Source organism: Oncorhynchus masou, chromosome 6 (genome assembly GCF_036934945.1).
Source record: "Oncorhynchus masou masou isolate Uvic2021 chromosome 6, UVic_Omas_1.1, whole genome shotgun sequence".
NCBI lineage: Eukaryota > Metazoa > Chordata > Actinopteri > Salmoniformes > Salmonidae > Oncorhynchus > Oncorhynchus masou.
In genome coordinates this window covers 47523583-47534958 of record NC_088217.1, presented here as the reverse complement: position 1 = coordinate 47534958, position 11376 = coordinate 47523583, and the positions used below count along the sequence as shown (strand labels likewise).

At 42.8% G+C, this 11376-nt stretch overlaps 1 protein-coding gene across 13 annotated transcripts in view; it reads left to right on the top strand.

Moving 5' to 3' along the window:
- foxp1b (forkhead box P1b) overlaps positions 1-11376 on the top strand; it is a 206943-nt gene that overhangs the window by 138374 nt on the left and 57193 nt on the right. For all 13 annotated transcript variants that reach the window (XM_064968881.1, XM_064968880.1, XM_064968874.1 and 10 more), the window contains one exon: positions 10195-10317. In XM_064968881.1, coding sequence (XP_064824953.1) covers positions 10195-10317 — 123 coding nt within the window. The remainder of the gene's footprint in view (positions 1-10194; positions 10318-11376) is intronic.

Genomic DNA, 11376 nt, shown 5'->3' with positions numbered 1-11376 from the left:
TGATTGAAGCCGGCCAATTCTGTCGCCATGCTGCGCCTTGCATGCTAATTACTACAGGATGTTATGTTTGTTAAAAGTGCTTACATGCACTTACACAACTTTCCCCATGACTTGTTGTTACTTTCCTCACAATTGTCCTCGCCAAAGTGAAGGAAAACGTCTGATTTGTGAGTAGGGTTGCAAAGAGAGGGTATATAACTGGGAACTAAGTTTTCGAGTAAACTACCAGAATTTTGTTAACTTTCAAGTTTTGTGGGAAAATGTATATGATGACATTTAGTGGCCTCTTTTGGGTACTTCATATTATCACAGGTGTCTGTAATTATCTCTGCCCCTCTGTGTGGCCGTAAAATATATGAAATAAATAAAATGACAGAGCTGTAAAATATTATCCTAAATATAAACCATCAACAGTGAATAACGATGGTGTTTACTCTGAGGGCTTATGCATGAAATATCATTTATCTTTCTTTTTTTTTTACACACTTATTTATTTTACTATGTCAATATTTATTTAATTTTTGTCCATTTTTTTGGGGTCAAACTGGTGGCAGTTGTGAAAATGTTAATATTTGGAAGGGTTGCAGAAATAATGCCATTGTTGATTATATGCTTATTCTTTTTTTAAGTGCATTAGGCATATTTTCTCCTGAACCATATGGTCTACCTAGTAGAAACTCATGGACAATATGGACACAGATATAACAAATGAATACTATATATGTAGAAAAATGTTTTGTTTGTTATTTAAGTATAAATTAGTTTGGTAAATGACCAGTAGCTTTAGAACCCTACTTGTGAGTTTTTGAGTAATGCCGAGTATCCACGTTAACACTAGAAAGGCAGAGAAAGTCATAATCAAACCAAAGGAATATGGCCACTCTTTTGTCTTTGCATTCTTACTTCAGAACACTACGATGAATCACGTCAGTCCAAGCTGACTGGTGATCTGTCCAGACTCCAGAACCAGCCAGGAGATCATTGTAGTTTATGGCCAAAGCAATTAGATTTTTTTCTCTTCCTTTATTCCTGTCTGTCTGGGATCATATTACCCATCTTGGAATGACTTCAACAGAGACAGTGGTATTCCCAGGGAGCTGCCTCTCCACTGCAACTCAATCCACAGCCATGGCCAATTGGGGTCGCTGTGATTTATAGAAATATTCTCCCGTAGAAGAACTCTCACTCCAACCACACTGGGATTCCTCCACTGGCACCTCATAGACCTCATACAGGGGGGTTTACGTCCTTCAGGTCCCAGGTCAAGACAAAGGGAATCGGTAGCAAATGATGTACAGTGGCGTCTGAAATTGACACCCTTGATAAAGATTTGCAAAAATGACTATATAAAATAATTAATTAAAAATACTGAGCTATATTGTATGCTCCCATTTTTTAAATGTATTATATTATTTTATAGTAATGCGATTGCTCATAGAAAGAGATTTTGTTTAATAACAAGTAAAAAAAAAAGAAGAATTGACACCCTTGTTTTCAGTACCTTTCAATACCTCACCATGTGGGGATAATAGCACTGAGACTTTTTCTAAAATGTTTTATGAGTTGTAGAACACATTGAGAGGGATCTTAGACCATTCCTCCATACAGAATCCTTTCAGATCCTTGATATCTTTCGCCTGCGCTTATGGACTGCCCTCTTCAATTCAAACCACAGCTTTTCAATGGGTTTCAAGTCCGGAGACTGAAATGGCCATTGCAAAATTTAGATTTTGTGGCCAATTAACCATTTCTTTGTAGATTTTGATGTGTGCTTGGGGATATCTTTCTGGAAGATCGATCCACTTGCGGCCAAGTTTTAGCTTCCCGGCAGAGGTAACCAGATATTTGGCAGAAATATCACGGTACTGCTGAAGTTCATGATGCCGTTGACCTTAACAAGGACCCCAAGACCAGTGGAAGCAAAATAGCCCCATAACATCAAAGGTCCATCTCCATATTTTACTTTAGCTATGGTGTTTTTTTTGGATGTGGATGTGGATACCAAACCCACCGCTGATGTGCGTGGCCAAAGAGCTCTATTTTCATGTCATCCAACAAATGTAAACACTTGGACTTTGCTAAACGGCAATGGAACTTGGATTAGAACTGTTGCTTTGGTCAGATGACTTGAAAATAGACTAATTGGCCACGTACATATACAGTATATGAAGCTTGAGATCAGTGTAGCTATGATACAAGCCATTTTCTAATGTTTAATGAGTATACCACAGACAAAGGCTCAATTGCAGTAGCAACCAAGAGATGGATTCCGTGCCATTATCACTTGGTCAAATTCTGCGTTTGTGAAATCAACGACAAGCTTTGCTTAAGATGGTGTGTTTTCTCTCGGGTCAGAGCACATCATGTTATCCTGCCCTCACAGCAGTGATAGGCTCCAGACAATGTCACTACCTTTTTAGGTGATTTTGATTGGTGGCTTCATATTTATAGGCAGACTTTACTTTGGGGTCTCAGAAGGTTGAGCAGCATAGTAGTAAACCCATAGTAGAGGAGCTGAGGAACGATCAACAGACAACACAGAAGAAGCTAGTGCCCTAAGCAGTCTGAGTCCCCCACATTTGTGTCAACTGTCTGATGCAGAATATCAGTCTCCTCCTGAAGCAGTGCTTTGTAGCGGGGCATTGTGTCTGTAATGTTACACAGGCTGTCTGTATTCAATTATATTCAGTGCCACACAAAACAGAGATTTGAGGTTTTACTGGGAGTGATTTGGGAGTTTGCTGCTCTGTTGATGAAGTTTTGTAATGTGTATGAGACCTAGAACAACAAGGCCTTCCCATTCTAAACACTATACCCGGGAGACTTCTCCTCAGAATCCTCGTTTTTGGAAGCTCCCTTTCCCAAGCACAACACTGCCAACCACTACCTGATGCAACTCCGCAGGCGAAAATGCAATAACAAACTAAACAAGGATGTTTTTCTAAGCACTGTCTAGATCGTTGGCATGCCCAGGACATTTTGCGTGTTTTATCGACTTGGGGGTGGGCATACCCAGGTGTTGCATGTTGGAAAGGGAAGGGCAGCGGGAGAGAGGAGGGTACAGACTGAGGTCTGCCCTGCATTGTTCCCATCTCTTTTCTTTTTTTTCTATTCTTTATCTCTCGTTTTTTTCCCCTCCTCACTCAATCTCCCTCTCTCTTTTCCCTCTCTTTCTGCCATCTAAGTGAAACCAAAGCATTGACTGCTCCCCAACTGATTTGCCTCTGTGTGACCTCCCTTCATTGGTGCCATTCACTGGCGGTGCTGAAGCAGAATGCAGCGTGGCTACCAGGGGGAGAAAGAGTGACACGCGGACGCGCTCTGATAGACTTTCCAAGTGAAGTGGATTAAATCAGCATCAGGCTAGTGGAGCTGATTACCCTGAATATGAAAATGCAGTATCTTAATGGTACATATTTTCATGAGGCAGCCCAGTTGCCTTTCATTTTGCGGCTAATATGTCTATTCTTATGAGTCATTTACTTCTTTAATTACTTTTAGCAGCAGATGCACAATGGTGTATTAATGTGAATGATTTTTATGGCCACTTTATCATACAGTGCCTGGGAAGTTGAAAGGCGTAATTGAGGTGGAAGAGCGACTCATGAGGGAAACAATATTTAGTTGACAGCTTCCCTTGTAGTCTCGGAGGGTGTTTATGAGTTTACACCACTCTAAAGCAGTAATAAACACACTATTCATTTAATAACTGCTGAATGCCAGGGATGGAAAGGTCTTCACAGAGAGATTTTCATTGTTATTGAATAATGATAGGAAGTTGTTGTCCTATAATCAGACAAAACTGTCTGTGCCTGTGCGCTTGTGTGTGTGTGTGTGTGCGCGCGCATGTCTGTTTGTCCTGCTTGTGTGAAGACAGTGGAAGCCGTTGTTATTTTCTTACATTCGTCTAATTTAGTGTAGGTTTTGGCCCTGTTACTTTGATCGTAAATGGCACTTCTCTGTGTGTGTGTGTTGTGTCTACAGTATGTGTGCTTGTCTTTATATGTATGTGTTTATCCAGACCTCTTTGAACAGGGGCCTTCTTTTTGCCATCTGTTGTTAAGCTGCTGGCTAAGCAAGCCTGGAGAATCCAAACAAACCGGCGGCACACAGCAAACGGAAGCTGTCAGGCCTGCATAGCTGAGCTGACCTCCCGGGCTGCCGGTCACAGTGCTGTACCAGGCTCCGAGTGGAGCGCTGGGCCCAGTCGGGCCCGCCTGGTGGGCCACTGTTTGCTCTGCGCCTGCTCCGTGTCCTCTCCTCTCTCTACCCTCTCTCTTTCTGTCTCCCTCCTCCTCTCCCTCCCTTCACTCCCTGCCGTCCATCATCAGTCCCGCTCCACAACCCCCTCTTCCATCCACACTCATGTTTAAAAACTTAATTTTCTTCCCTGTTTTTCTTTCACTCCATTTTCCCCCTGAAAACATTTGTCAAGCCATTGCATTACCTGTTATGTGGAGAACAAACAAAATGGGATTTCTTTATTGAAGTCAGCTTGCAACTTATATAATTGCATGCTGTGCTTTATATTGTTGAAACATGGCAATTTGAAATGTTTAGTCTTGTCATAAATATTAATAGATTAGTTGAAAAGTGCAGCAAAGGAAGGGAATATAATGGTTTGAAGTGGGTACAAAACGTTGATTTATTTATGTATTCTACGTGAATTAGTTTGGATATCTAAACATGGGTTAGAGAGTGTTTTTCAAAGGGCCTGTAAAGCGTGAGGTTTGAACATGGGTGCCTGTTTTCCATGTGGAGAGGCTTTTTGGAAATGGCATTAATGACATACTTACTGGGAATCCAGCCCTGCCTACTTTGCATTACAGATAAACGGCCATAGTATAAAAAGAAAAACGCAATTAAAATAAATAGACACAATCCTCCTGTTGCTTATCCAGTCGCATGTTTAAGAATTCTGTCAAATCAAAGGCATTTCAATTAAAATGACACTTATTGTTAACACTTATAAGTTAATTCCATTACTATATGTTTGCACACTCAAAGCCCCCCCCCCCCTCCTCACCCACATCCTCTTACTAGTTACAATGAGTGTTAGTAACTATCCCAGCTTCAATAAATTCACCACCGGTCTTACAATAGACAGCGTAATAAAGTACAAATAAGGAACGTCTTTCCTGTCCGTAGATCAATAGGAGGGAGTTCGCCTACTGTGCGATCGTCACACCAGGAGGAGCCAGAGAGAAGGGAGCTTATTGCACAGGGCTGCAGCTGAGGTTGCGAAGGGACCTTTGTTTGGATCAGGGGTAGGGGTAGAGCCAGGGCCATAAATGTCAGGTGAGTTGAGACGTGTGCTCGTCTCTCACTCAGAAAGTTGAGCGGAGAACCTTGACATTTAGGCCATCACCACGCAAGCCCATCGAGGCCTGAGACGGGGGGGGGGAAAGGTCTGTGTCTGCTGAGCAGGACTATTAACAACTAACCTATTAGCTGGGTTTCTGCTGGCCGTCTGAGAGCACTGGTCTCCTATCTAATAAACTCCAGCCACTGAGTAAACAGCCAGCACTGGACCCTGCTCTCTTCTCCTCTCCTCCACTGCTCCCTGTTTCCCTCCACTCTCCACAATGGCCACAGGGATCCGGTTACACCTGCGCACACATCTTCAAGCAATTAGGGGCAATTTGTTTGAAACCATTTCACATTCAAGGTCTTCCCTGGCGTTGGGGTTGGAGGACATTGGTGAGTCGGAGGAAATAAAGAGGGCTCTCTCCTGATGCGTCTGAGCAAACACACTTGACCAGACCCTCGTTTCATTTCTCACCACCCCTCTCCCAGTGGAGCCACCCTGAATGGAGCCCTCTGCTTTTTTCACACAGCCACCCTCTTTGACCTGGCTCACATTTTTCTATTATTTGTCTGTCAGTTTGAAATGGAGGATGAGTGTTGTCGGTCTCCTCTCTGGGTGTAACGTAGCCTGCCCGCTAGACTCTCATTATAACCAGCACATTTGAATTCCTCTACAGTTGGACTTTAGTTATTTGCTATTTTTTTTTTGTTTAGTTTACTCTAAGCCAACAGATTATGTAGAGAGATAAAGAAGTGCCCTCGGTCACATGTCCAAAATGTGCGTACAATTACAACGTGGTGAAAGGTGCAGGGCTGAATCAAAGCGAAGACTTGACTCTGTGGTAATTCTCTGAGCAGGGATTTGTATGGCACCCAGAGCTGGCTTAAACAGCAGGAAACCCAAAGCCTGTAAATAATGTGCAGACTGCATATAAAGACATCCACTACTCAGCCCAATCCCTTATCGCTGTTAGATAGCCCTGGGACATGAGAGCTGCTCCTGCCTTTTTCAGAGAATATATTCACTAATACGGTGTGAAAGTATATGCAGATAAGGCAGCCGTGTTTATTGAGGCAGACCCGTTAAACACAAGGGAAAGTGTGAACTTTGAACACATTTGAAATAGAAAAATAAAAGAGGATTCCAAATGACATGGACAAGGATACCAAATTGCATCGTCTTTGTTGACGATAAGACCTTGTCTGATCCTGGAGGGTGTTTTCTAATCAAAAGTTCCTGAAGGATTTTTACTCTGTACGTATGTGTGTGTGCGTGCGCGTGTGTGTGTTTAAATACTGTAGTTTTCCTTGTCCTAGCTCATACTGTACAGCTACAGCTTAGCCTGTACTACAAACAACCATAGCAGGACATTCTAAGGAACCGTCTCCAGTTGAACCTAGGCCTACATATACGGATTTGACACGTACAAATATGTGAATCCGATTTGAGATGCCTCGTGTTACTCATGAGATGTTTTGCCAGTTAGAAATATACACAGTTCATTCTGCTACGGTTTTAAACATTAGAATTAAGTCCAACTTTAATAAGTGTATCAACCCTAGTTGATTCTGGAAACGTACAGTACCCCCCCCCCTAGCATTACATCTGCTTTTCACAATAGCAAGATTGGCTCCTGTTCCCTTTGCAACTCCGTCACCATTATCTGTTTTGAGCAGTTTTTGTATCTGATCAGTTCCACCTAATATGTTTCTTGATTTGTGCTATTGTAGTGCCCAGACAACATGCTGTTCTCCTCATTTCTCTGCTCTTTAGATGCTCCGGCCTGTCATCCGCTGGCAGTTTATCGCAGGCGTCTGGAGCTGCTTTTCAGACTTGTACGTCGATCAAGGCTCAGTACCTTTGAATGTGAGATCAAAAAGAGATGAATTCCAGGGAAAGTGGGGAGAGAGAGAAGGGCTGTGTGTGAAGAGAAGAGTGGGTGCTGTGTAAACATCACAGTGACAGCTCACAATGGGTTATTTTAGCACGGCATTAGGCCTCTTCAAGGCGGCCAGCTACAGTCGCCTTGTTAAACAACAAATCATTCCTCAGCCTCTAGCCGGGCCTCACCTCGGAAACACTCTACATAGGTTTCCCAGCTAGTCCGTTTTAGCTCGTTCTTTTTCAATAACGACAGTCATTTTGACTCATCCTGTGTCTTTTGCTCTTAAAACAATTTTACAAAGTCAATGGGTGAAACAGAGTGCCTAAACAGTCTGACTAATAAGTGATTATTGTCTCCTTGTATTTTCTCACTTTTGTCAAATATAAAAGTATTAAATAGTTTGTAGTTGATGATCAACTTGGATGATGAGAAAATACAGTGTTGTGTTGCAGTGTCACGGTTACTGTATTTCTGCTGATTGATTATAGTATAATGTAGGCTTTTTGCCCAATTTTTTTGACCAATGGTTCCCAGAAACGTATATCTTCATCCACGAGTGTCTGGAACTCCCAAGATATCCTGTTGACTCAAGTATCCTTGTTCCAACACCCCCCGCTAGTAAACCAGACACGTTACACCAAAACATCTGTGTGTCATAAGTTAGAGAAGACGTTTGAATGTTGCCCTGTAGTAATCCGCGGGCTTGGCTTTAAACTATTCTGTGCTCTGTTGTGTCATGGCTACCTCACCAGGTAAAGTCATTGTCTCTTACAATAAGAACCCGCTCTCCTCTTTTCCATTATACAGCTCGGTCATTTGTGTTCTATTGTCTATTAAACTTGACTTCCTGCTGCTCATTTTACATAAGTACTGTATACAATGTGTATATAACTTTTAACCATCAACTAATACTTACCTACGACTTGAGCTTCTTGTATTACGTTGCTCTTGTGCTGGATTTCTTAAGTATTAGTAGAGCTGGGATGATAAACCGATCACTTGTTATAAGCATTTTTCTGATATTGTTCATTACGATAAGTAGCCTATACTAGAGAAATGTGAAGTTTGAAATGAAATAACTTTGCTAATATGGCTGTTAATGGGACAATTGTCCCTTGTTAATGGGACAATTGATGGCTACAACCATCAAACTAGTAGTAGTGCCAGCCTCACCAATGTGTCGGAGGAAACACCGTTCACCTGACGACCGAGGTCAGCCTGCAGGTGCCCGGCCCACCACAAACCCTCCCCTAACCCGGGCGATGCTGGGCCAATTGTGCACCGCCCTATGGGACTACCGATCACGTCCGGTTGTGATACAGCGCGGGAACGAACCAGGGTCTGTTGTGATGCCTCTAGATCTGCAATGCAGTGAGCCCCCTAGTAGTAATTGTTTAATGGATAATTAAAAACAAACTGTGTGGCCCATTAAATATATACTTCGGGATTTTGGCAGTTAGGCCCTCTATCAACTTCCCCAGAGTCAGATGAACTTGTAGATACCATTTTATGTCTCTGTGTGCAGTTTGAAGGAAGTTGCTAAATAGCGCTAGTGCCATTGCTAGCTAGTGTTAGCGTTAACTAGCGTTAGCGTTAGCATTGGCTCATGAAACTTCCTCTAACTTCTTTCATGCTGGACACAGAGATACAAATGCTATTCATGAGTTCTGTCACAAGAAAGGGGTATATTATATTTTATGAATGTGTGGGCTTGAGGTTTTCCTCTCACGAGAGAGAAAGCGAGAGAGAGAGAGACACGCCAGGAGAGTGGCCTCTGTAGCCTGTGGTCATATTCTTGCCTCATGATGTCATCCCACAGGCCTGTGTTAGAGAGAGGTCAACATATACACACAGACCAGCGCACAGCTGTTTGCCCCCGCGTCTGAGCTGAACTCCCCTCTCATCTGTTCCTTTATAGAGCTTTAACAGGCCTACAGATCAACTCCTTATCCTATCACTCTCTCTTCCTCTTTCTCTATAACTCTTTCACCATACCTTCCTCCTTCTGATATTTCACTTTCATACAATATTTCACACATTCCTCTTAATCTTTCACACGTTTCTTTAACTTTCCATCTTACATCCTCTGAGCACCCCCCCCCCCTTTTTCTTCTTCAACATACTGCTTTTAATTTGACTCCAAATGGCAATCAACCTAACTTATCAAATAATTGACTTGAGGACTATAACTCTGCTGTGCGAGATGGGCTTGGATGTGCCCCCGACTGTTTGTTTAAGTTTGTTTAATTGTGGGAGTAAGCGTCTGAGGAACATGGAAAGAATGAGCCCAGTTATTTACTCAGATGTTTTACTGGTGTAGGTGTGAGACTGGCGGCTCACTGTGGGAACACGCGCTTGCTTTTCTTGGTATCAGTGTGGTTTTCATGACCACTGTTTTTTCCCAGCTCCCCGGCTTTGTTTGTTCTGGATGGCATGTTTGATTATTTATCGTGAGGGAAAAGGGAGTAGCTGGAACAATAAACATGTGACTGCACTGTATTTTGTTTTCCACTGAGAAGGCCGTGTCCTTTAACAGATATTTGGAACAGCAATAAACCTTTTATTTGCTTTCTGGAGAGGGGGGTGGTGGTGGGGGGACAGAGGGAGAGGAGGATCAAAAAGCACGATCTCTTTTTCTGTTTACTGTAAGTGCCACTTATCAACAGAAAAATATTTTCACTGGCCGGTTGCTATTGATTTTTGTCCTTTTTTTATCCACAAGTTTGTTTTGTCAACTGATTCTTGTTTGTGCGTTGAGAGGAAACTATGGAAATGTGTTTGAACGAGGCGCGGGTGGAAAACATTTTTATAATGTCCGTTTTGTTTTGTTGCCTATCTGCAGTCCGAGAACACGTTGTCGTTTGGGTTACATCTGTTGTGTTAAAAGCAATACGATTGGTCTCAAGAAAATGGTTGAGCCCCAAGACACAATAAAATATCTGCTTTTAGTTTGAATGTTGTTCCTTTTTTTAACCCACCATCATTTTAATCTCTATTCCAGGCTCTCCAAGTGGCTCGACAGATCCTTCTACAACAACAACAACAACAACAACAACAGCTGCAGCCTCAGCAAGGCACCGGTCTAAAATCCCCCAAAGGCAGTGAGAAGCAGCCAAGTCTACAGGTACTACAACACACTCTCGTACAGTATTTCATGTTAGCAACATGCAAACGGTATTGTTTGCTGTTGCACCAGTCAACTGTCATATTGTTACTTCCTGGTTGTAAAACCTCAAGACAAACACAAGCGGTTGGACGGTTGTAAAAGTCACTTATTAAGTTGAACAATGGAGTGCTGAACTTTCTTGATCTTTTCTATGGTACACTGCGTGCTGTTTTCTTTCTGTCTGTCGGGGGGGGGGGATGCACCAGGCAACCTGCATAAACAGGAAATTAAGAGAGGCAGAGCGAGTGACGGTTGCAGACCAACCACGCTCGTGTGTCTGTGTGTTTGTGGGTGGGGATTGCAATGTTGGTCAACAACATACATTTCAGACTGTGACACGTACTATGTAGAAAAGACAGGATTGTATATAGCCTAGACTCACAGAAATCACCTTCTGAGAAATATTTCTGTATTCTATGTATTTATTTATTTTTAAAGCCAAGGCAATAATGCACACATGCAGTATTTGCGTTGTGGGTCGAGGCCTGTTGTAGCAGTGTGGTAAGTATGTGATAGAAGGATGAGTGGCCTGCTTATAGGAAGGATAAAGGAAGAGAAGAAAGAGGATAAAGAACAAGAGGATAAAGGATGAGAGAGGGGAAGATGAGGTGAGGGTTCCAACTCTCCAGCAGAGATCTGAGCCTGGACGTGCTTTAGGAGCTATTTGGTTGCTCACGCACTCACTCACTCACTCACTCACTCACTCACTCACTCACTCACTCACTCATTGAGGATCAACTGTTTTCACCACTAGCAGGAGGGGGCACCAGGGAGCAGATGGGGTGTGCGGATGGGGTGGGTTGGGGTGGGGGGGGGGTAATGATTAGAGGGTAAGGGATGCGCGGAATTTATTTGGGTAGCCTTTGTGATTTTTCATCTTTTCTGCTGCTTTTGAATAGGAACAGCTATCCGTATCTGATGCAATATTTACGTTAATTTCAGATCAGCCGTTTGAGCTGCCTCAGATGCGTATCTTTGTTTGAACAAGGAGGGGTTGTTTGTTTCAGTGTGAAATTG